At 39.3% G+C, this 27,087-nt stretch overlaps 1 protein-coding gene across 4 annotated transcripts in view; it reads right to left on the bottom strand.

Annotated features, from left to right (window-relative positions):
• The window catches only part of MIA3 (MIA SH3 domain ER export factor 3), a 56,052-nt gene that overhangs the window by 16,696 nt on the left and 12,269 nt on the right, over positions 1-27,087 (bottom strand). For 2 of the 4 annotated variants that reach the window (XM_055419851.2, XM_055419852.2), the window contains exons 5-11: positions 25,964-26,125; positions 23,223-23,368; positions 4,738-4,869; positions 2,184-2,205; positions 1,376-1,464; positions 1,059-1,136; positions 865-975 (exon numbers count right to left, since the gene is read on the bottom strand). In XM_055419851.2, coding sequence (XP_055275826.2) covers positions 865-975; positions 1,059-1,136; positions 1,376-1,464; positions 2,184-2,205; positions 4,738-4,869; positions 23,223-23,368; positions 25,964-26,125 — 740 coding nt within the window. Of the gene's footprint in view, positions 1-864; positions 976-1,058; positions 1,137-1,375; positions 1,465-2,183; positions 2,206-4,737; positions 4,870-5,799; positions 6,060-23,222; positions 23,369-25,963; positions 26,126-27,087 lie in introns of those variants that run through there. The other 2 variants (XM_088845537.1, XM_088845536.1) reach the window with 1 other exon arrangement.

A 27,087-nucleotide genomic window follows, 5' to 3' on the forward strand; every position in this document is an offset into this window, starting at 1 on the left:
GTAGAAACATGAGGAAAGAAAATACTGAAGATATAAACATTTCATACCATTCACAACTTTCCTAGTTATGACATAATGTGGTACATGATGAGATTAAAAAAGTCAAAGCAAAGAAAATGAAAAAAAAATCAATTAAACCAGTTCAAATCAATGAATTTTCCTAGTGGCCAAGAAAAAAAATCCCAAAGTCACTTAAAACTTCTCTTGCTAAACTAAAAATGACTGCACTTGAGGAAGAGCCAAATCTCAGAAACAATTCCAAAATTTACAAAGATACTCTGCCTTGTCACGGAGATGGAGCCTAACTCTTCATGCTTTAACTGTGGGTCGTGCACAGTAACTTTCTTCCAAAGAGTATACTATGCAAAGGATGGAGAAAGGGTTAATTTAATAGCAGAGAAACCTGTCACATACTACCTCAGTCAGGTGATCAAGCTTAACTGGGTATGCAATATATGGGGACATTCTCTACTATTTTTTCATCTTGTATGTAATTCAAAAACTGTTCAAGCATTTAAAGTTTATTTTCAGAAACAAAACACAAAAATAAATCAAAACAAAGTACTAAGACCACACAAAGGGGCAACTATTTCTTCACTGCTCTACATGTTTCAAAGGGCAGGGCCAAGCAACATGAAAATTACCCAGGGCAGAGGACAAAAAATGTTTTCTAGGCCCATAAAAATAGTAACATTGGGTATCAGTATTTAAAATCCCACAAAAAATGCACAAAAGTAGGTTCCACTTCCCTGACTTTCAATATGACTCTAGTTACAGCACAGGAAAATGCCGAGTTCATTTCACCCAACCTACAAAATAGTTCAAAAGCTAAATTATAGCAACACTTAACAGCAAAACTCTTACCAAGTCCTGATTCTTGGAATTCTGCTCTCTCTCAGACTCTAACATAGCGCGTAAACTTTTAGCTGTGTCTCCCAGAATTTCATTAGTTTCTTCAAGATTCTTGATTTTATCCTACAAAAAAATGGATTAAAAACAACCATTCATTATTTTTCTTTTGTTTTTAGAATGTCATCTCAAAAAGAAGAGATTTTTACCTTAAATTTAATTGCTTCATCGGAGAGAATCATATTTTGTTTCTTGGTTTCTTGAACATGTTTCTTTGATTCCTTGATCTATATAAAATAAAGCATTCAAACTTTAAAACATAAATTATAGTGCTATCAAAACTTATCTCCAAATAGGAGATCCCTGAGAGAAGAAAGCAGTAAGACATGTATGATGACTGCTTCATATCTGAAGAGTCTGTAAGAGATAATGAAAATTTAAAATATGATTTAAAAACACTGTAATAACTGAACTATAAGACCGGAGGAAATAAGACAGTAGGGGAGAGGAAATGAAAGAACAATACCTTCTGCTCATAACTTGACAATTTTTGTACAAGTTCTGCGTTTTCTTTCATGATATTCTTCAACTTCTCAGAAATTTGCTGTTCAGTGACTAAAAAGAGGGGGGAATCCATAAAATTATCATGATCAATAAAAACTGAATTACCCAATGTATTAGCAGCAAAGACATGTTAACCGGCATTTTGAGGAAAATGAACTTAGCATTACTACTATGCTTTTAAAAAGAAATCTGTGTTTAATAGGAATAATGGTATAAACAATTATTAAAATTTAAGAAAAATATAATAATAGCCCTTATTTCAATGAGATTCCACTTCAAATTGTTTTCAAGGATAAGAAATATAGTAAAATGTTTAAGCCCAGTACCTTTCCCCTTCATGAACATCTTTCTTCTCAGAAAATGTGATCACTTCAAATATACTTCATTTGAAAATAGAAACAGAAAATTCAAGCATACTGACTTATATCTCTATTCCTCAAATTATCTACTTAAATGTTTATGTATTGAATAAATCATTAACACAGGAACATGTTCACAGGTAATAAATTACATTACATCAACATCCAAAGTCAGTCTGCTCAAACTGAATCTTCTCCCTACACTAACAATTTGTTCCACCTCATCTCCTCTCACCTACTAGCATCACCATCTACTCTGTCATCTAAGCATACAACCCGGGATTAGTAAAATGTTCAGGAATTAACCAGAGATCAGATGTCACCATTTCTACTTTTAGCTTACATAAAACTCAGATAAAATATCAATACTGACGGTACAGCACAGATAACAAAATAAGCCTGAATATTTACCTTGATATACTCTACTCTTTACCTAAAAGAGAAAGAAATAAGCTTGATGTCAAGACATCTTACTAACAGAATTATTATAGTTCTTAACACAACAGTCAAATCATAACCAAATGAAAATTTAACAATGGTTTGATTAAGCATAAGGATCCACAGGATTAAAAAATAGGAAAAGGCTAAAAAAAAAACATTTCAAATGTAATTGGTAGTGATACTTCATAATAGTTCCTGACGGATAAATGCACTAAAGTAAATACCTTATTTTTGCAATGAAAGATACATTCATGTATCCTTTAAATGAGCACCAATCTTAGTAAACGAGCACTTAAGTTTCATAATGGAAAGGGATTATTAGATATTTCAAAACTGCTAAAAAAGCAGATCTTAAAAGTTCCCATCCCAAGGGGGGAAAGAAATCTTGTAACTATGTATTTGTGATGGACTGTCAACTATACTTTTGGCAATAATTTTGCAACATATACAGATATCAAATCATTATTTTACACACTTGAAACTAGTATAATATTACTTATCAATTATACCTCAATTTAAAGAAAGTGAAAAGGGGTAACATTTTCCTGTTAAATACACTAATGCTTCATTTACCCAAAACCATTTATGTGACAGCTCCAAATAGCCAGAATGAGATCTAGAAACAAAGACAACTGAAAAAGACTCTAAGGAAACAAATTAAAGTCATAATCAGGGAATTAAGATATGCTTCTTTCACCAAAAAACATCTTAGAAATCCTAATCAAAATTGGCTACTGGGTGAATTTAGAAATCTAATAAATTAGACCATGTGATTTTCCCAACTCCTTAAAAATGGAGGTCATAAATGTAAAAGGGAAAAGACTGCTGAGAGAAAAGTAGTAAAGACTTAGCAACTAAACAACAAAAAAAGGAAAATACACAAGCAACAAGAGAAATAACAGCCAGTATCTTCTAAATCATCCCCTAGCGTCAGCACTGAATTACAGAATAAAATCCAAGCAGTCCTCAATTTTTTAAAAAGTGTTACTGAATGTCTCTGTAACCTATTCCCTTTGTCAAATGTCAGAAATGGTGATGAGATGCTGACCAGTCCATAAATCATCCACGATATTTCAGAATTATTATAGTATCTAACACCATTTTTAATGATGCTCTCCACAAGAAACTACATTCAGTTTCAACACAGAAATTAATGACAATTTCTTTAATGTCACAGCCTTGCTAATGAGAAAGTAAGCTTCCTTTATCCTCCTCTCACCCAAATCAACAGGTGGGAGAAAGCAGGAAGAAGCAAGAAGCAGGCAATGAGAGTACGGAACAAGATCCCAAATGTTGAGACTGAGGCGGCAGTTAGCACATAAAGCCTACATAACCTTGTGTCAGAGATTCTGAGATGGGAGAATCAAGACTGGAAAACAGAAAATGTTTTCGCTGTCTGTTCTATCTTTTTTCCTTGTAGCTGAGGAAAAGCCCCATGAGATTTAAAGGGTCTTCACTACAATCCAGGCAAAAGACCTTTGTTTTTAAATCATTTTACAATCACTTGTGCAAGGAGAGAAAGTTTATTAACAACGATATATCGGAGAGAACTAGGAAATCAGAAAACTCAATTTTAGAAAGATATGCATGCATCAAATGCTTCTGGCCACTTTAACTGCTAAGCTTCAACTGAAACCTTTTCATCTGCAAAGCTCATTAATACAGAGTAACTTTTCCCCCAGTTACATTAGATGACCATGGAACAGAATCGTTAAGTATGCATCTGTACGAGAATATATATATCTATAAGCATGAAAGACAAATTACACACAGAAAAGGTCTCTAAGGAATAAAAATTTTAACAGTGTCTTTGGACACTACGTAATCTGTATTTCCAAATCAAAAGATATTTTCTGAACATAACAGCATATGATCATATTAGAAAATATGTGAAACATATATGTAAGAAAAAAGATTGAAAAATTATTTTTGATATATATTTTTGCCATTTGCAGCATTTCTTCTGTGTGTATATATGTTTTTACATAATGAACAGTTTATCTACACTTTAAAAGTCTTGGTTGTGGCTTTCTTCCACTTAACATTAAATTGTGAGCATTTTCTGTGCCCCAGTGTCTTTGAAATACATAAATTTTAAGAGCTGCCTAATATCTCATTATATGGATGTATGATAATCTAATAACCTGCCCCCACAACAGATCATTTAGGTTCTGTCAAGTTTTCACTCTTAATAGGGTCCCATTTTTAATACTCTGTATATCTTTTAATTTATGACTGGTTATTTTTTCAGTATAGATTACTTGACATGGTATTATACTATACAAAAGGACATGAACATTTTTAAGGCTTCTGATTTCTAAACTAAAGTTTCCCCACTGAGATTATACACGTGTCATCTTGTTCACCTAAGTCTTTACCAACAAAGATTACACTGAATTATTTTATAATGTTAGTCTGGATTATAAGCATCCATTTGAGTTCAAGTTAGTAATTAAATGAAAAGAAAAAGGGCCAGTGATATTCCTGTTTTAATGAGTTTAAAGGTAAAAATTAATTTACTCACAGCAAGGACAGTTCTCCAGAAGAAAACGGCAAATGAAACAATTCCTAAGGAGGCAGTGATAAGTACAGGCTTCCATGGCAGTCCATAAAAATCAGGCCCAGGCTGGACATCATCAGGCAATGTAGCAAGGAGCTGGAAGAGAAACATTAGAAATAGTGGGAAACCTGAAAGAAATTTCTAATAAAGCATCATCCACAGAAATCTAATTCAACCTCCATTAGACAGCGATCCCCTGAACGTTCTTCAGTATTTCCACTGCTTAAATAAAAGGAAGATACTGGCAGCCTCCTCTTTCCTGTTTGGCTTGAAGTCTTTTTAAACATTATAAATCTCAATTTCTTTATGTGGAGCATATATTTCCGTTTTACACCAGTCTCCAAAACACCATTTTGTCCAACACAGGGCTAGAATCCCTCTGGATCACCCTTTTTCTCTTAGTTGATTTGTATGATTTGAGAAGCCACATTAAAAAAAAAAATTGAAACATTACTATACTATAGAAGCTTTTACAGCTGCTAAAAAACCAGAGTGATAATGAACACCACAAAGAATTAGCTTTTCCTCTGAGATCTGAAGTCTTAACTGTTTTCTACTTACATAAAGACAAACACTGAGAAACTTCAGACAGTTCCCGATAACTGGTCTAGATAGACCGCTCTGAATTTTAACTGGTTCCTAGAAACTGTTTCATCACAAACAGGGCATTACACTCCTCTCCGCTTCTACACTCTTTTCTGTTGTACTGGCCCCATCCCCCAATGGTGTCATGGGTCAAGTGAAAAGGACCCGCAGGGACGTGACATGATGCTCGCTTATTTTGACCGTGACTGTACACTCGAAAGCAACACACTGCCTGCCACATCATAAGTACTCAATTAACAAAAAATGAAAACGCCACAAAACCTTCTCAAATACACTCCCACTATCTCCTTAAACAGCACCGGAACATCCTGCCCGCCTCCGGCCTGACACACACTTTATTTCTCCTCCGCCCGGTCAGGGCACCCACTCCGCCCGGAACTCGTCCGCCCGCCTGCCTGAGCTGGGGGAGAGGGCCGTCACCTCCAGGAGCCTGGCTATGAGTGCTGCGTAGAGCACCGACAGGGGTCCCAGAAGCTCCGGGTCCCCCGGGGAAGAGGTGACAGAAGGTACAGTGGCAGGTACTGAGTCCATCGTGACGGGAGAGCGGAGCGCAGGCGACGCCTCCCTGTGCGACGGCACCAGAACCCCTCTCTATCACCGCTTCCTCCTTCGGAAAAGACCCGGCTCAGGGGGCGGAAACCCGGACTGAACTTCGCCTTCCTCGGCCGCTGGCACTTTCGCCCCGCGCCGCCTGGAAAACACGTCATAACACACTGCCCCTGGCGGAAGTACCGACGCGACGGGGCCGGGCCGCGGGGGGCGGGGCCACAGCGGAAGAAACCAACGGTCGAGCGCGGCGTGGGGGGAACGCCATGACGCCGAGTAACAGGAGCGGGAGACGGAACGGCTCAGCAGCTGGGAGAGGAAGCGCCATTCCCTGGGCCCGGGAGTTTCGAGGACCATCGGCGGAGGCTGGGGGAAAGGAGAAAGGAGGCTCACTCACGCCTGCCCAGCGCTGGACCCTTTTATCTCCAGGGGCTGACACGCCAGCCCCTCCCGGTCCCGCTGATGGACCGCCCTCCGCCTCGGCCGCGACGCGGGGCAAGGTTCCTTCCCGGCCCTCTGCGGCCACCGGCTCACTCTTTCCCTTCCAGCCTTCCTAATGTTCGTACTGCGCCCACGTTCTCGCTGATGCCCCTCTAAGAAGTATAATTCTAGGAATCTTGTCATTTCTACACTTACGCCAGTGGGGTCAGTTCTGAGTCCCACATTTTACAGTTTAAGGATTTGTGGAAAAAGACAAGGAACAGTCTGGAAATCGCGTTCTAAGGGTTGAAGATAATAAAAATATTTAACCCTGAGGGGTGGAGGGGCTGACGTTTTTAGATGTTTAAAGGTAAATATAAAGTCAATTCAGAAGAACAATTAAGCAGGGAAAGCTAGAAATAGAAGGGGGAGGGGGGTGGGCTAAGGCATCAGCCAGTTCAGTTCAGTCGCTCAGTCGTGTCCGACTCTTGCTCCACAATTAAAAAAGTATGGTACTGGCCCAAGAATACATAAAGACAGACCATGGAACAGGATAGAAAAATCTAGAAATAGACCCAACTACATTTGCAATTTAGGATACAGTAAGAGTCAGCTGTGAGAAAAACAGACTTTTTAACAAGTGGCTTTGACATAACTAGATAACCAAATGGAAAATAAGAAAAATGGGATTTTTTTTTTCTTACTGTCTACAAGGATAAATTCCAACTAGGTCAGAAACCTGAATGTACAAATGAGAACAAGTAAGTACTAAAAAAAATATGGATGAATTTCTTGATTATTCGGTTCAGTTCAGTCACTCAGTCCCATCCGACTCTTTGCAACCCCATGGACTGCAGCTCTCCAGCCCTCCCTGTCCATCACCAATTCGCGGAGCTTACTCAAACTCATGTCTATGAGTCGGTGATGCCATCCAACAATCTCATCCTCTGTCGTCCCCTTCTCCCGCCTTCAATCTTTCCCAATATCAGGGTCTTTTCAAATGAGTCAGTTCTTCGCATAGGTGGTCAAAGTACTGGAGCTTCAGTTTAAGCATCAGTCTTTCCAATGAATATTCAGGACTGATTTCCTTTAGGATGGACAGGTTTGATCTCTTCACAGTCCAAGGGACTCTCAAGGATCTTCTCTAATACCACAGTTCAAAAGCATCAATTCTTCCGCGATCAGCTTTCTTTATAGTCCAACTCTCACATCCATCCATGACTACTGGAAAAACCATGGCTTTGCCTAGATGGACCTTTGTTGGCAAAGTAATGTCTCTGCTTTTTAACATGCTGTCTAGGTTGGTCATAACTTTTCTTCCAAGGAGCAAGTGTCTTTTAATTTCATGGCTGCAGTTGCCATCTGCAGTGATTTTGGAGCCCCCCAAAATAAAGTCTGTCACTGTTTCCATTGCTTCCCCATCTATTTGCCATGAAGTGATGGGACCAGATGCCATAATCTTACGTTTTCTGAATGTTGAGTTTTAAACCAGCTTTTTCGCTCTCCTCTTTCACTTTCCTTAAGAGGCTCTTTACTTCTTCGCTTTCTGCCATAAGGGTGGTGTCATCTGCGTATCTGAGGCTACTGATGTTTCTCCCGGCAATCTTGACTCCAGCTTGTGCTTCTTCCAATCCAGCGTTCCTCATGGTGTACTCTGCATATAAGTTAAATAAGCAGGGTGACAATATACAGCCTTGACGACCAGTCTGTTGTTCCATGTCCACTTCTAACTGTTGCTTCCTGACTTGCATACAGATTTCTCAGGAGGCAGGTCAGGTGATCTGGAATTCCCATCTCTTGAAGAATTTTCCACAGTTTATTGTGATCCACACAGTCAAAGGCTTTGGCATAGTCAATGAAGCAGAAATAGATGTTTGTCTGGAACTCTCTTGCTTTTTCAATGATCCAGAAGATGTTGGCAATTTGATCTCTGGTTCCTCTGCCTTTCCTAAATCCAGTTTGAACATCTGGAAGTTCACGGTTCATGTACTGTTGAAGCCTGGCTTGGAGAATTTTGAGCATTACTTTACTAGTGTGTGAAATGAGTGCAATTGGGCAGTAGTTTGAGCATTCTTTGGCATTGCCTTTCTTTAGGACTGGAATGAAAACTGACCTTTTCCAGTCCTGTGGCCACTGCTGAGTTTTCCAAATTTGCTGGCATATTGAGTGCAGCAGTTTCACAGCATCATCTTTTAGGATTTGAAATAGTTCAACTGGAATTCCATCACCTCCATTAACTTTGTAGTGACGCTTCCCAAGAATATCTGACTCTAGGTGAGCTGAGTACACCTTCCTGATTATCTGGGTCATGAAGATCTTTTTTGTATAGTTCTTCCGTGTCTTTTTGCCACCTCATCTTAATATCTTCTGCTTCTGCTAGGTTCATACCATTTCTCTCCTTTATTGTGCCCATCTTTGCATGAAATGTTCCTTTGGTATCTCTCATTTACTTGAGATCTCTAGTCTTTCCCATTCTGTTGTTTTCCTCTGTTTTTTCGCATTGATCACTGAAGAAGGCTTTCTTATCTCTCCTTGCTATTCTTTGGAACTATGCATTCAAGTGGGTATATATTTCCTTTTCTCTGCCTTTTGCCTCTCTTCTTTTCACAGCTATTTTTAAAGCCTTCTCATACAGCCATTTTGCCTTTTTGTATTTCTTTTTCTTGGGGATGGTCTTGATCCCTGCCTCCTGTACAATGTCACAAACCTCTGTCCATAGTTCTTCAGGCACTTTGTCTATCCGATCTAATCTCTTGAATCTATTTCTCCAGTGGATAATAGGGATTTGATTTAGGTCATACCTGAATGGTCTAGTGGTTTTCCCTGCTTTCTTCAATTTAAGTCTGAATTTTGGCAATAAGGACTTCATGATCTGAGCCACAGTCAGCTCCTGGTCTTGTTTTTGCTAACTGTATAGAGCTTCTCCATCTTTGGCTGCAAAGAATATAATCAATCTGATTTCGGTGTTGACCATCTGGTGATGTCCATGTGTAGAGTCTTCTCTTGTGTTGTTGGAAGAGGGTGTTTGCTATGACCAGTGCATTCTCTTGGCAAAACTCTGTTAGCTTTTGCCCTGCTTCTCTCTGTACTCCAAGGCCAAATTTGCCAGTTACTCCAGGTATTTCTTGACTTCCTACTTTTGCATTCCAGTCCCGTATAATGAAAAGGACATCTTTTTTGGGTGTTAGTTCTAGAAGGTCTTGTAGGTCTTCATAGAATTGTTCAACTTCAGCTTCTTCAGCCTTACTGGTCGGGGCACAGACTTGGATTACTATGATACTGAATGGCTTGCCTTGGAAACAAACAGAGATCATTCTGTCATTTTTGAGATTGCATCCAAGTACTGCATTTCAGACTCTTTTGTTGACCATGATGGCTACTCTGTTTCTTCTAAGGGATTCCTGCCCACAGTAGTAGATATAATGGTCATCTGAGTTAAATTCACCCATTCCAGTCCATTTTAGTTCGTTGATTCCTAAAATGTTGATGTTCACTCTTGCCATCTCCTGTTTGACCACTTCCAATTTCCCTTGGATCATGGACCTAACATTCCAGATTCCTATGCAATACTGCTCTTTACAGCATCCGACTTTACTTCCAGCACCAGTCACATCCACAACTGGGTGTTGTTGCTTTGGCTCTGTCTCTTCATTCTTTCTGGAGTTATTTCTCCACTGATCTCCAGTAGCATATTGGGTACCTACCAACCTGGGGAGTCCATATTTCAGTGTCCTGTCTTTTTGCCTTTTCATACTGTTCATACTTGGGGTTCCCAAGGCAAGAATACTGAAGTGGTTTGCCATTTCCTTCTCCAATGGACCACATTTTGTCAGAACTCTCCACCATGATTTGTCCATCTTTTGTGGCCCTACATGGCATGGCTCATAGTTTCATTGAGTTAGACAAGGCTGTGGTCCATGTGATCGGATTGGTTAGTTTTCTTGATTACTAGGAGTGAGGAAAATCTTTCTAATTATGTCTCAAGATCTAAAGGAAAAGACTTGTAAACTTGATTACTTAGAAATTTTTTTTTAAAAGCATTATCCAGTCCTTGGACTAAAATAAGCAAAGTTTGACAGTGAAAACCTGAGGAAAAAAATATTTGAAATTTATTACAAAGGGTTAATATTCCTAAAAAGTAAAGAACTTTACAAATACAGAAGTTGGCCAGCAAGCCTACAAGAAAATGAGCAGAAAAAAATGAAGATAGTCCTCAGGAAAGAAGCAGGAAGAGCTCACAGACATAGGGAAACATGCTCTGTGTCACTCATAATAAAAGAAGAACAAATTAAATCTATATTGAGATACCATTTCTCACTTCTATTGGCAAGATCCAAACATTTAACAACATACTCTTTTAGTGAGAGAATGCAGAGGAAATGGGTACTCTCATACATTACTGATCATTATACAAAATGACACAAACCCCTATGAACAAGAATCTAGCAACATCTCCCCAAAATTACCTGTGTAATAACCTCTGACACAATAATCCCACTTCTAAAGATCTGTCTCAAAGATATTAGAACTAGAATAACAAATGCTAGAATGATATATATACAAAGCCTTGTTATAATAACAATAGATTGGAAATAACCAAACTGTCCAGTGACAGAACAACTGTTGAATACATTAAAATATACAGCTGACCACTGAACAACACAGAGGTTAGGGGTACTAACCCTTGGTGCAGTCAAAAATCCCCAAATATTTTACAGTTAGTGGGCTCTCCTTAGGCAAGAGTCCTCCTGGCTCCAGGGATTCAACCAACTGTGGATTGTGCAGTATTGTAGTATGTATTTAGTGGGAAAAAAAAACCAAACATGTAAAAGTAGGGATCCAAGCAATTCAAACTTGGATTCTTCAAGAGTCAACTGTAGTATGAAACTGGAAAAAAGAAGTGAAATAATTCTATATACCGCTAGGGTATGATTTCATATATGTATGTATGTATATATATATATAGAGAGAGAGAGCGAGAGAGAAGAATTTTACAGCTTTTAGGTAAAACTGACATGCAGTAAACTACATTTATTTAAAGCACACAATCTGCTAAGTTCTGACAGATGAATATATCTGTGAAAACATCCCATTCAAGATAATGAACATACCCTTCACCTCCAAAAGTCACATCATCCCCTTGGTAATCCCACCTCCTGCCACTTGTCACTCCTCCCTGCCCCCAAGCAGAATTTCTGTCCTAATTGATTAGTCTGCATTTCCTAATGTTTGATATATATGGAATAATTCACTATGTATTCTATTTTCTGTGGCTTCTCTCACTCAGTATAACTTGAGATTCATCTGTGGTGCTGCATAGATCAATAAGTCATTACTGTTTTACTGCTGAGTAGCATTTCATTGTATGGATAAACCACAATTCATTTACTTACTAACCAGCTGATGGACATTTTTTTCCTCCACTTTTTGACTTTTCCAAACTGAGCTGCTACAAACCTTGATATACAAGGCCTTCTATGGATGTATGATTTGTGCTTGGTAGAAGAAAGACTAGATCATTTGACAGGTATGCCTACCTTCTAAGAAACTGACCAACTATTTTCCAAGGTGGTGGTACCATTTTATATCCATGTGCAGTGTATGGTATTCCCAGTCCCTCTACATCTTCCCCAGCACTTGGTCTTTTTAATTTCGGTCATTATTTAGTCATGATGGTTTAAATTTGCGTTTCCCTCATAATTAATGATGTTAAGCTTCTTATTTTTTTAATGTGCTTATTTGCTATCCACATCTTCTTTGGTGAACTATTATTTTACCGGCTTATGTTTTTTCTTAGTGAATTTTGAGAGTTCTTCATATAATCGGGATACAAGTCCTTTATCAGATATATACTTTGTAATGACTCACTCCTAGTCTGTGGCTTGATATGGTTAAGTTTAAGCCCAGCATCTTTTTTTTTTTCTATTTATCCCGTCTGTTCTTTGTTCCCTTTTTCCTCTTATTCTTTTGGATCAAGTCTTTTTAATGATACTAATTATCATCTTTGTTGATTTATTAGCTGTAATTCCTTGTTTTGTTATTTTAGCAGCTGATTTAGAGTTTATATTATACTGTATGTGTGTGTGCTTAGTCGATTGGTCATATCTAACTCTTTGCAACCCCATGGGTTGTAGCCTACCAGGCTCCTCTGTTCATGGGTTTCTGCAGGCAAGATTAGTGGAGTGGGCTGCCAACCCTTTCTCCAGGGGATCTTCCCAACCCAGGGATCAAACCCGGATCTCCTGCACTGCAGGTGGGTTCTTTATTGTCTGATCCACCAGGGAAGCCCATACTATATTATACATCTACACTATTATACTATATATCTTGAAATGATCAATGATCACCGTCTACGTTCAAGTGATACTGTACTACTTCATGTATGCAGTAAGACTTTTACAAGAGTTATCACCTTTTCTCCCTCTCCTGATCAATAGTATAAATACTACTGTTGTCATATATTTTATTCTTTACATATTTTGTAAACCCCATTACATACTGATAATATTTTTCTTTAAACAGCAAATTAACTTTTAAAGATATTTAAATAATAAGAATGGTTTTATATATTTAGCTATATACCTACCATTTCTGGCATTTCTACTCTGTGTAGGTCCATTATATCCATCTCTTGTCATTTTTCTTATGCCTAAAGGTCTTCCCTTAACATTTCTTACGGTGCAGGTATCCTGGTGAATTTTTTCAGCTCTTATATGTTGAGGTGAGGCGGGGGAAGAGTCTTCATTTTTGAAAAATATTTTGCTGCGTATAATGTTGGAGATCAACAGTATTTCCCAAGTATATTAAAAGATATTATTCTACTATATTCTCCCATGCCTTGTTTCCAGTAAGAAATCTGACGTCAGTGTTATCTTAGTTCCTAAAATATCTCTTTTCTCTGGCTGATACTGCTCTTTATCACTTACTTTGTGCAATTTGATTATGATAAATGTCCATTTGATCCCTGGGTCAGGAAGATCCCCTGGAGGAGGAGATGGCAACCCACTCCAGTATTCTTTCCTGGGAAATTCTATGGACAGAGGAGCCTGGTAGGCTATACTCCATGGGGTCACAAAAAGTTGGACATGATGAGCAACTGAGCACAAGCACATACCTTTGTGTAGTTTTTTTCATGCTTTTTATACTTGGGTTTCTTTGAACTTTTTGGCTCTACAGGTGCAGCTTTCATAAAATTTAGAAATTTTTCATCCTTTATTTCCTCAAATAATTTTCTGAACACCTCTCTATCCTTTCCTCCGGGGATTCCAGTTAAATGTATTAGATTGCTTGAAAAGTGTCCCCACAGCTCACTGATAATCTGTTCAGTTTTCTTTTTTCCCCCCTATATGTTTCCTTTTAGATGTCTTCTATTGCTATATCTTCAAGTTCACTAATCTTTTCATCAACAGTGTCTGCTACTGCTGCTGCTGCTGCTAAGTCACTTCAGTCGTGTCCGACTCTCTGTGACCCCATAGACGGAAGCCCACCAGGCTCCCCTGTCCCTGGGATTCTCCAGGCAAGAACACTGGAGTGGGTTGCCATTTCCTTCTCCAATGTGTGAAAGTGAAAAGTGAAAGTGAAGTCGCTCAGTCGTGTCCGACCCCTAGTGACCCCATGGACTGCAGCCCACCAGGCTCCTCCATCCATGGGATTTTCCAGGCAAGAGTACTGGAGTGGCTTGCCATTGCCTTCTCCGCAACAGTGTCTAGTCTAGCATTAATCCCACACAGTATATTTTCACCAGAGGCGTTTCATCTCTAGAAGTCTAGAAGTTTTCTAAAAAATATTTTTCATGTCTCTATATTAACTTTTTTAATATCTGAAATACGGCAGTAATAACTGTTTAATACCATCATCTAATTCTAACATCTCTGACAGTTCTTTGTTGGCTTTGGCTGATTTTTCTCATTATCACAGGTTATCTTTTCTTGCCTCTGCATGCCTGATAATCTTTGACAGGATGCCATACTTGTGAATAAATGTGATGCTCATTTTTTTACATCAGTTTGACTGATCCTAGGGTACCCAGATTAAATGTTATTTGGGGGTATGTCTTTGTGTGTTTCCAGATGAGATCAGCATTTGAACTGATACGATAAGTAAAGTAGATCGGCCTCCTCACTGTGAGTGGGGACCATTCAGTCCATTGAGGCCCTGAAGAGAACACAGCACAGAAGGAAAACTTTGTCCCTTCCTTCTTGATTGCTCAAGCTGGAACATCAGTCTTCTGTTCCTGGTGCTCCTGGTTCTCAGGCCCTCAGACCCAGGGCAGAATCAGGTCCCCTGGTTCTCAGGTCTTTAGTCTTGGACTGATTACAACCCAGCTTTACAGGGTCTCCAGCTTACAGACTGCAGACTTTGGGACTTCTCAGCCTCCATTTGTAACTCAATTTCTTAAAATAAATCTCTTCTTATATGTATATCCTACTGATTCTGCTTCTCTAAAGAACCCTGACTAATTCACCAGATATTCTTAAGCTTTGTTCTGGGATGCAGGTAAATTGCTGGGGAACAGTTTGGTTCTATTGGGTCTCGCTTTTCAGATTTGCTAAGGAGGACATAAACAGCATTTAGGCTGAGGCAAGACCCTTCTGAGACTCTACCCAATTCCCTTAGAATTGCAAGGTACTGTTCCTGGCCCTGTGTCAGCAGTTGTTTCTTCTACTCACTAGATCAAGGTCACTCTCTGACCTTAAGTAGTTTGTCACCATCGTGTGTGCTCAGTACTCTGGTGAGTACTCAGGGGCCTTTCGAAAATCCCCAGGGCTTGCTCTCTGTGTAGCTCTCCTCTTGGGCTTCCACCTTGTGAATCCTAGCTGCGTTGCTTTTCCTGGACTTTCAGCTCCATTTCCGCGGTTCAGGGGTTCGCCTCTCTGTGCCACAGCCTGGGAACTCTCTCAATGCAGTGAGATGTGACAACTGTAAACCTCATGGCATTTGTTCTCTAGCTTTCAGAAACTACTGTTCTTTGTTGGCTGATGACTTGAAAACTGCTGTGTCATGTATTTTGTCTGTTTTTTTCTTTTTAGCTGTTTCAGTTAGGAGAGTAAAGCTGGCCTCTATAAATCTACCTTGGCTAGATGCAGAAAAGTGAAAGTCGCTCAGTCACATCCGACCCTTTGCGAACCCCATGGACTGTAGCTCATGGGGCTCCTCTGTCCGTGGGATTCTCCAGGCAAGAATACTGGAGTGGGTGGCCACTCCATTTCCTTCTCTAGGGGAATCTTCCTGATCCAGAGATTGAACCTGCATCTCTTATGTCTCTTGCATTGGCAGGCAAGCTCTTTACCACTAGCACCACATGGAAAGCACCACATGGATGCCAAAAGAGCCCAGATGCAGAAATCATTTGATTATTTTTTAATGGCAGGGTAGATAATGAAATTAATTTTTAAATTACCTATAGAGGAACATATCAACAGGTTTGATGGAAATAGGACAAAAGTTAGACTTCTCTGAACAGAATTTGTTTTACAAATTGACTTTGGCTCTTGTAAATTTGTTAGATAATTATAAAATTTAAAAATCTTTTTAAAAAAATCCCTAAAAATTGAAAGCAAAAATGAAACAACTAACCTATGTCAATTTAATGGCAGGACAACATAAAAGGATTATTTTCAAGCATACCCCAGTGGAATACAGGTTAAAGACAAAAAGAACTGCAAAATATCCTTGCAATATTTTCAGCAACACATTGTTGGTGGTAGTACTGATATGTTATTTTTAATACTGTTATGTGAATATTATAAAATAAGGTAAATAATTATCTTGATATCATTAAAAACTGGGATTTCCAACATCGGAGAAAGAAAATACAATGTCAGATAGACGTGGTTAAGTAAAATTCCATTAGCATCTGGAACTCTGATTGGGAATATCCAAATGGCATTGTAATGAACAGTCACATAAAAAAAATCCTCCCTTCTATCCTAGCTTTGTCCTCTGAAAAGGCCCAGAAATGATGGCCAACTCTAAAGCAGTAAGTGATCTTAGTATCCAGACTGTTGCCTCTGAATACCATTTCCCAGTAAAAGGAAAAAAGACTCTTTAGAGAAATAGCTCCTTCAAGATCTGGGCAGGAAATGTACAAAATGAGCTTGGAACATCTTATTACACTAGAAAGCAAGGAAGGTATCAATGACCACGCGGTGATGTCAAAAGAGCCCAGGAGTCAAGCTGAAGAGGCTCCCAGTAACCAAAAACGGGAGAGACTGAGCACTGATAAGATTAATAACTGCAGTGGATTATAACAAACCAAATACTCTAAAATTAATGCACCATAATGATTCTTAGAAAAGTCAGAAGAAACACATCCATAAACCTTTGGGGCATCTTTGGATAATGCTGGTAAGACAACTCATTATTTTGAAAACTATTTAAACAGAAAGAATCAAATATTTATACTGCCTTAACTATACAAACCAAATCTCAGTATAAAGAATAGTTGATTATTAAGTTTCTCTTTGTAGTAGTGTCCCAGCCTTTAAACGATGTGAGAACGCTGTAAGTAGACAGTTACCATTCTACAGCCTATAATACAGCCATTCTAATCAATGTCACCAATTGCTAGTGACATCAAGAAAAAGGGACATCTAGACGACAGATGCCTCCTAATGGAAGTATACAAACATCTTTTATTAAGTATTCCTGCCAAACAAAAATGAAACTGAATCTGGACTCCCAATATGACTAAGCAATTACCAAGAAATATAAACAAGGGAAAATGTTCAAATGTACTAGAGGAATGCAGTTAGCAAAACCCACACACTGGTACTGCCTAGCAGCCAAACAAACCTGTCTCCAATGAATACACTGAACAAACAAACAAAAAGAAAATATGTACAGACTGAGTTAACTGATCTGATACTTGCTCTCCCACTGAAAATAACTAGAAAACTGGACAAAATTTATGAAAAAAAAAAAAAAAGTTGTTCGGGTAGAGAACAAGAGGCAGCACACAATGTGACTCCTGAAGAAAGGCTAACACATTAGTTGAGCCCTGTGATCACCCAGCTCTTCACCTGGAGGCACTTTCTAGACAGCAATATAGGGAAGGTAAGCAGAATATACCAGTCTTGCCAAGGAGGCAGGGAACGGAGTTCAGGGAGGCTGAGGTGCCTGACACATGCACGGACAGTCACCGGAAAGATGAGAACTACAAAGAAAGAGTTCCAGGAATCTGCAAGGATGTCTCCTTCAGTCCTGTGATAAATTCAAAGCAGCACCTGTATAAACAAGATTCCTTGAGGATCAGCAAAGAACAACTACAGGCAAAAAGAACAACTTACAAGGAGGCTGGAAGCTGAACAATTTCCTAATGCAGGGCTGGGAGATATCTGTATTCCAGCTAGTCAGCATGAATTGACCTTAATGAATGCTCAGGGCATTTAGTAGATTCCAGAAGAATAACATCATTGTAGTAGGGAAACACTAGCCCTGGAGTAAATACTACTATACACACTATGCTGCTGCTGCTAAGTCGCTTCAGTCGTGTCCGACTCTGTGTGACCCCATAGACAGCAGCCCACCAGGCTCCCCCGTCCCTGGGATTCTCCAGGCAAGAACACTGGAGTGGGTTGCCAGTTCCTTCTCCAATGCATGAAAGTGAAAAGTGAAAGTGAAGTCGTTCAGTCGTTTCCGACTCTTCGCGACCCCATAGACGGCAGCCCACCAGGCTCCTCTGTCATGGGATTTTCTAGGCAAGAGTACTGGAGTGGGGTGCCATTGCCTTCTCCGTATACACACTATACCTCGCAACAAATCTTAAAAATAAAACTAGAAAGGATCAAGCTGATCTTCAAGTAACTTAATAGTCTAGAAAAACAAACTTCAACACTTTTTAAAAGGAAGCCACCAAAATCCAGGCACCCAACATTCACATTCCCAGTGCCTAATATCCAAAAAGAAGCAAAAACACAAAACCTCTAGACATGAAAAAAAGCAGAAAAATGTATCCCATATAACAGATAAGTCAACCTACAAAAATAGACCAAGAAATTGCAAGAGATGACAGAATGTTAGCTTTAAGGGGCTTTAAAAGAATCATTTAAAAATATATTTAAGAATTTTTTTTTAATGACCATACTGAGGAGAGAAATGGAGATATAAAATAAAACTAAGTGGAACTTTTAGAGCTAAAAAATAAAATAACCAAAATGAAAATTTTACTTGATGGCTTAACAGCAGATAAGATACCACAAAAGATCAATAAACTTAAAGGTAGCAACAGGAAGTACTTAAATTGAAGCTAAGACATAAAAAGACTAAATAACAACAGCAACAAAGGACAGAGCCTCAGTGACCTGTGAACTACATAAAATGAGCTAACATAAATACAGTTAGAGTCCTAGAAAGAGAGGCAAGAGAAGGGTGAACACAAAAATTTTTGAAAAAAATGTGAAAACACAGAACTGCATACAGAAAGGGTGAATTTTACCAGATGTAAATTATGCTTTAATTAATCTGACTTTTTAAGAAGGTGTTTATTCATAGATGACATGGTCATCTACACAGAGAATTCTATGAAATCTACACCCCCCTTAGAAATAATAGATAATTTAGCAAGATAATGAGTAAATTTAATAAGATACAAGGTCAGTATAAAAAATTCAACTGTATTTCTAGATATCAGCAAAAAAATCGCAAACAAAATGTAAAAAAATACCATTTAGAACATCAAGAACCATGAAATACCTGGCATACATAAACAGAATATGCATGAAACTTGTACACTGAAAAGTACAAAGCCCTGTTGAGACAAATTATAAAGATATAAATGAATGCAGAGGTGAACTTAGTTCATCTTAATTAGAAGCCTTAATACTTTTTGATACCAGTTCTTCCCAAATTCATCTATGGATTCAGTGTAAGAACAATCAAATGTTCAGCATGCTTTTTTGTAGAAAGTGGTAAGTTGATTCTAAACTTTATATGGAAATGCAGTGACCAAATTCACAAAGGAACTACCTGATTGCAAGCTATAAAGCTATAGTAATCAAAACAAGTGTGGTATTGTCTTAGGATAGGATCAACAGAACAGAATAGAGTCCAGAAAGAGATATATATCTGGTCAACTGATCTCAACTCAAGGTGCTAATGTAATTTAAAGGGGAAAGAAATGGTATGGGAGCAAATGGATATCCATTTGGGAGGAAAAAAATGAAACCTGATCACCTCACAACATTCACAAAAATTTACTCAAAATGGAACAAAGTCTTAATCATGAAAGGGTGTAACAATAAAAATTTTAGAAGAAAATATGAAAATATTCGCATCATTGGAACTGCCTATGAGTCCTTAGGCAGGAGACAAAAGGCACTTACCATAAAAGTGAACATTAATAAAATGGTGTTCATCAAAGTTAAAAATTTGCTCTTCTAAAGACAATGCTAAGAAATTGAAAGGCCAAGCCAGAGTCTGGAAGAAATTATTTGCAATATGTATTTGACAAAGGAGTTGTATCTAAATTGTGTGAATATAAAGAACTCTTACACTTCAATATTTAGGAAAAAAACAAATGCCAGTTTAAAGAAGGACAAAAGATTTAAAAAGCTATTTCACACATAAGCCCATGAAAAAGTATGGCCACATGAAAAAGTGCTCAACATCATTAAGCATCAGGAAATATAATTAAAACCTCAAAGGCATGTCCACTAGAATAGCTACACTTTCAAACTGATAATACCAGATGTTAGCAAATATGTGCAAATGGAAGTTTTAGAAATTGTTAGTAGAAATATAAAATGGTACAGTCACTTTTGAGAGCAGCTGGGCAGTTTCCAAGATAAAATAAACTTACCATGAGGCTGGGCAGTTTCACACCTAACTATAAATCCATTTATAACTATAATTCTACAACAGGAAAAGCTAATGTATAGTGAGAAAAAGTTTTGTCAATGGTTGCCTAGAACAGGTGATTTGGGTAAGATACACTGAGAAGGTATGCAAGGGAACTTTTCCAAACAAAAGAAATGTTCCATATTTGGTTATGGTTGTTTTTACATGAGTGTTTACATTTGTTAAAATTCATTCCTAGAATGGGTACACTTTGTTATATGTAATTTATATCTGATTAAAAGGTTGATTTAAGACATGTATTAACTTTTGGACCTCAAGATCTTGAAATGAGTAAGAACAATTTTAAAAGGAAGGGAGGGGATTCTGTAATGTGTCAAAAAATGGATGATATTAAGGAATTACTGTTAAGCTAAGTGATGGGCCCATAATTTCATTTTACTATTCTCTCTTTACTATTACCATTTTGAAATTTTCCATGCTAAAACACTAAAAAAAAAAAAATTAAAGCATAACTTCAAATATTTAAATGATTACTATGTAAAAAAGGAATTAGATTCTAAAAGAAAAAAATCATACGGAGAAAAATTTGGAGTCAATGTAAGAATAAACTAGCCAACAGAGCAATGTGTAGTCTTATAAGATAGACGGCTCACACTAGCAATTGTTGATGCCCAGACTCCATAACTGCTAGTCAGGGCTTGGGTAGAGGAAATTAGCGCAGTTTGTAAAAAGTTGAATTAGTTGCTCTCTCAGATCTCCTCTAGCCTGGAGATTCCATCAACTGCTGATCTATGCATCTGACTTCTGGTGCAATTTTCCCAAACAAGTCAGCACCCCATTATTTCCCAGCCCTGCAAATAGTTGTCTATACCATTTATCTGATACTTTACAACAGCTATTTCATGTTTCCCATTTTTCTAATATCCATATGTATTTGATATATCTTTTTTCAAGCCTTTCATAAATCAGAATCATGCTTTATACCTCTTAGACTCTTCTATTCCTAGCATAATACTCTGTACATATTGGGCCATCCAAATACTTTCTTGACGATAACCTTTCAGGTCACTGTTACTTTGTAATATGCACCCTTTTCTGTTGCCATTCACGTCTGTGTCTTCTCCCATTATCCCTCAAGCAGCAACAATATCCTCTGCCACATCTGTGTCCTCCAACCCAGGCCTACAACAGGGCTCTGTGCATACCCACCAGTAAAATGAACAAAGAACTCCTCCCACATCTGCAGGCTGTTAAGTTTTAGAAGTGATGATGATTCATGCTGATAACCAAATTCTGAGATGGCCTTCATCACTGAAAATTTCCTTCAGAACTCTAACTGCACAGGGCATACACATTCACTGGGGTGGCTGCCACTACCACAAACATGGGAAAAACTGAAAAATGGTTTGGTTCTCCTTCCACTTTCCCATCCTGGTGGCCTTTCTCCTGAATTCCCTGCAGTATCCAATGTTTTTATACTGCCCTCTCTGATCATCCAAATGAGAAGCAGGCAGGGGATGAGATCTTACAAAATGCCAGGCACTACACTATATACTTGATATTATTGATTCATTTAATTCTTACAACTGGGGTAGGTATTATCTGCATTTTAAAGATGAAAAAGCTGAGGTTTATTCAAAGTTAAGTAATATGCCCAAGTTTCTAAATGACGAACCTGGGATTTGAAACCTGATTATCCTCACTCAAAGCCCATGCATATAACAGAACAAAAAAATAACCTTTTTTCCTTAAAAAGTCTTGAAATAACAGAACCTGGAGGATAGATATTTTTGATGCAGAGTATACTTTATAGCTCCAAGGGCAACTTGGCCTCTGAATTCTGAAAGCTTGCTCATTCCCATCATTTACCAAGAAGAATGTCCAATTCCAGAAAGTACCACAAGAGGGTGCTAAGCCCTAAAAAGCTTCAGTTAAGTTCAGTTCAGTAGCTCAGTCGTGTCCAACTCTCCGCGACCCCATGAATCACACAGCACGCCAGGCCTCCCTGTCCATCAGCAACTCCCGGAGTTCACTCAAACTCATGTCCACGGAGTCGGTGATGCCATCCAGCCATCTCATTCTCTGTCGTCCCTTTCTCCTCCCGCCCCCAACCTTTCCTAGCATCAGAGTCTTTTCCAGTGAGTCAACTCGTCGCATGAGGTGACCAAAGTATTGCAGTTTCAGCTTTAGCATCAGTCCTTCCAATGAACACTCAGGATTGATCTCCTTTGGAATGGACTGGTTGGATCTCCTTGCAGTACAAGGGACTCTCAAGAGTCTTCTCCAAAAGCTTAGATACCATTCACTGGACAGACTAAATGTCTCATATGGATCAGAATTCCTTAGACAGATAAATTTGAATAAATAATTCTGCCATAAGTGACTCTTTCTAAGAACAAATATGACCATACTTATTTCCTGCTTAAGACCTTCAAAGGATCTCTAACACAACCTACCATGACATACAACCTCCTGTACCTGTGCCCATCTCCCTCCACAAGACCACGCATGCCCCTCGAAATCTATACTTGGACAATGCCAAGTAACCTTTTCTTCATGTCCCATTTCTCCAAACATACTACTTCTGTGTGACTGTGCACTCCACCCATCCACCTCCCCAGCCCTATTCAACAACAAATTACACATCAAACTACACGGATCCTCAACTCTGCTCAGAAGATGTCTCAGCTAACTTCTGACCTCCTCTGCCCATCCTCCCACTTCAGTGAATCAATTTATTTAACATACTATCATGCCATCAGGTAAACATGTCTCTTCTTTCCCATATCATATTGTGTTTCAAGTGAATTTCATTCTCTCCCTATTAGACTGAAAGATCCCTGAGGGAAGAACAGGTGTGCAGGTGCCCAGCACTGGCCGCCAATGTTACCTCCAAGTACTGAACTGAACTAAGAACCCACCACCATCACACACCTGTGGCTTATTTCAGAGGCTGCCTCCAAAGGTGTAGGAGTAATTTTCATAAAGATTTTAAATTCTTCACTCACCTCATGCTTAAAATCAACTTGAAAACTGTAATAATTAACATCCTACTTGAAGAAATTACACGTCAAACTTACCATCTTACTTAAATGAAACGCGAGTGAGTATATGAAAACAATTGCATTTTCCAGAGGTGTGACACTTGCTGGTTCTTCAGTATGTGTTGCCAGCTGCTTTGGGGCATCAATAGCATTGACAGGAGTGCCTTCTGGTGTAATTATCCCTAAAGTTGAAGGAGAAAGCAAATATTTTATTTAAGCTTCAGGATAAGTTTTGTTTCTCTTCATTTTAAATATTTATCAACTGCCCACTGAATATTAGTCTCTCCGCCTGGATATGTGCTTCTCCTGAAGATAACTATATATTAACAAAAATGTCAGAACCCCCATTAGAGCCATCACATCCTCAATTATCAAATGAACACCATCTCTGACCCAATCTACCTGCCAGCAATCCCTCCATCACATCCCCGGCAATGCAACTGTTGTCTGAATAGTACAGACTCACGGGGATTGAGGAACACAGAATGTTATGCTTTTCCTATAGACACACCATCACATTTAGCAAACATTGATTTAGTGCTGGTGACGCACTGTATTAGAAACTTGAGGCAAACAATGAGAAAGAGAAGCGTGTCAGTTTGCAAACTGGCACCCATGCTCAGCACAGAACCTGGCACCTGGGAGGCACTGCATGCGTGAATGACAGCTACACACAAGGGAGTATGGCCAGCACCAAGAGACTAAAGCGAACTGCCTACAGGTAGGGGCTGGTGTAACTCTGAAAAGAGGTCGAATTCTACCTCAGCCTGGAAGGGTCTCTACGTGAGATGGTGGTAGGGAAGGAATTTCAGAAGTTTTGGGGGTCTGGGGTGCTTCTTATAAATAGCTAGGAGTCCAAGAAGTAACTAATGAGAAGCAGGATTGGTTGCCACGCAGATGTCTTCCAACCCTAAGATTCCACTGCTACTGACCTGTGAATCTGACCACTGGTGAAGTTTTCCCAAACAGTTCAGCACCTCATCTGAGATGCATGAAGGGAAATATGGGAAGATCATCTAAAGAAGGGCATGGAACCCCACTCCAGTATTCTTGCCTGGAGAATCCCATAGACAGAGGAGCCTGGTGGGCTACAGTCCAAGGGGTCGCAAAGAATCGGACACAAATGAGCAACTAATACTTTCACAGTTCAGTCTCTAAAGGAAGCTGAGTCACTTTGTGGTGCAACTTAAAGGATGAGGCAAGACATCTGGTTTTAATTCTGCAAGCAAAATCTTGCAGAAAGTTTTCAACCAAAAAGGTATCAAGTTTATCGGTACATGACTTATTCTCAACCAGGAGAACATTTTTGAGTTACAAGAGTTTAGAAGTACGGAGTATTGCATATGAAGGCAATATCCTCTGGAACACAAGAGACCTCTGATATGTCATTTCTTCTCAAATTAGCTGAATTCCTCTTCCTGCTGTGACCGCTCCTATATTTTGAGGGACTGAGGTGGTCAGGGAGGCAGCCTACTGCTGCTAGGCCTGTGGTATCATAGGGTAAGACTCTACCGATGGTTAGAGACCACAACCTCTAAAAACACAAAACAATAATGATGTTGTATCACAATACTGGATAGACAAAATAACACTATTGGCTGTTCTTCTGATTTATCAGTAAAATGAGTGAACTACACAAAAATTAGAACGCTAATGATACTAACACTGAGGTTGCATTTTTAAAAGCCTTGTTTGGGGTGGGAGGTGGGAGGGAGGGGACATATGTATACCTATGGCTGATTTTACAACAGTGTAAAGTAATCATCCTCCAATTAAAAATAAATGAATTTTTAAAAAAACTTTATTTTGAAAACAACTTTCTCAATCCAAATGAAATCTGTCACTGTCACACTGGATGTTTACTGTGCTCTGTGATTAAGTAGTGATACTACTCCCAAGGTTCTGTCCATACTGGACTGTTACATCCTGCAAAGTTCTGTCCTATTTCCTCTAATCCTACAGTATAAGGATATCTAGATGTAAATATCCCCTTCACTGTTTTAAAAGAAGTTTTACCATGACTAGGTAGCACATTAACAATGACCTGAGCTGCAAGGTACTCTACTGGGAGTAGGGTAGAGGAAGAACAGAGAGAAACAGAATTTGAGACACAGAGCAGTAGTTCTCAAACTTTAACTTCTAATGGGTCAGAATTTCCTGGAGGGACTGTTAAACAAGATCGCAGGTCTCCATGTCCAGAGTTTCCCCACTATTGGTCTGGCTGAAAACTGCTGTTTTTGAGCATAAGATTTTTAACAATAGTATTTTAGACTTCTATTACTAGCATAAAGTGAAAGTGAAGTCGCTCATTTGTGTCCGACTCTGTGCGATCCCACAGACGGAAGCCCACCAGGCTCCCCTGTCCCTAGGATTCTCCAGGCAAGAACACTGGAGTGGGTTGCCATTTCCTTCTCCAATGCATGAAAGGGAAAAGTGAAAGTGAAGTCGTGTCCGACTCTTAGCAACCCCATGGACTGCAGCCTACCAGGCTCCTCCATCCATGGGATTTTCCAGGCAAGAGTACTGGAGTGGGGTGCCATTGTGCCTGCCAAGCACTGGTTGGTAGATTAGTTATAGTCTCTGACCTGTCTGCTATTACTGATCTGCATCTGTCGTGACTTCTGCTTTTCTCTGCTAGTTCCAGGATTTCTTACTTTTTAAATGCATTTATGCCTGTGTTATGGTCCCCTCCATTTCCTACTTTTATCAATAAATCTCTTAAGAGGTCTTCTCTAGGACAGGCTTCTACTTTGGAAAGAAAAATTAGCAAGTGTTACCTGGGTCTGCATCTTCCTCAGTTTTCGGCTTCTGGGAGACTCCTGAGGTACCCATGTCCCTGGTCATGGGTTGATCCAAATGGCCAGGCTCTTTGGGAATCTGCATCAAAGGAGCTTCCGTGTCCTCCTGTGGGGAGTTCTCTTCCAGTGGTGGCTGTAGGTCTACAGGAGAGAAGAACACATTGGGCTGGCAAAGCTCAATGACAAGTCCCCCTCCAGCACGCCGCCAGCACACAACTCTGTGGCCCCTCACCCTGCCCTCCATGCACTGGCGCCCCATAGGGCAAAACTGGGCAAGGAAAGAAGAGTTTCAATTGCTTTTCTCTCACATCACAGATATCTAATCTACATGATCATATTTATGGAGAAACCCTGATCCCAAAGCATTTCATAAATATCTTTCCTGTAGGGACTTCAATGAACCTGACTTCCCTTGACAAACCAACATATGACCACACAGAAAAATGTGGAAAAGGGAATTCCAGTCAAGAGCAGAAATAGGAAACATCTACTCCACAGGAAGTAACAGATCCCCACACAGAAGCAGGCTTGCTTCACAGAGCTGGCACAGGGAAGGGCACGACAGGCAAAGGCAGCTCGCCGAGGTGCCTTTCAGATCTCTTCAAAGTATACCTAAGAGTCTATAAACCTTCCATCTGAGAAGCACGGGGACAGAGGAAAGAGCATGGAGCTAGGAATCAACTTTTCTAGGGTGCTGCCTCCTGGTCGGTCCAGTCGCTCTTTACGGAATGGCTTCTACATCAAGTGCTATGTTAGGAGGCTCTGCATCCTGGTTCTATTCTTTGGTTGGAATAGAATCTGAATGCAAGAACTCAAGGGCTTGGTAGAATTTAACTGACCAAAGTGCCTGCCTTAACAGGGCAGGGAAGAACATGGCATCCACTGAAGATGAAAGCTGGGCAGGGGGGTGACTACACTGGAAGTCCAGTAGTTAAGACTGCATTCCCACTGCAGGAGGTTTGGGTTCGATCCCTGGTCAGGGAACTAAGATTGTGAATGTCGCTTGGTGTAGCCAAAAAACAAAACCAACCAAACAAAAACTTTCTTAAAAAAAAAAAGGAGAAGAATGTTAGAGGGCATGAACTCAGGCAAGGTATTAAGTT

This window comes from Moschus berezovskii, chromosome 17, assembly GCF_049115385.1.
Source record: "Moschus berezovskii isolate FMDL1 chromosome 17, NW_MosBer_1.0, whole genome shotgun sequence".
Taxonomy (NCBI): Eukaryota; Metazoa; Chordata; class Mammalia; order Artiodactyla; family Moschidae; genus Moschus; species Moschus berezovskii.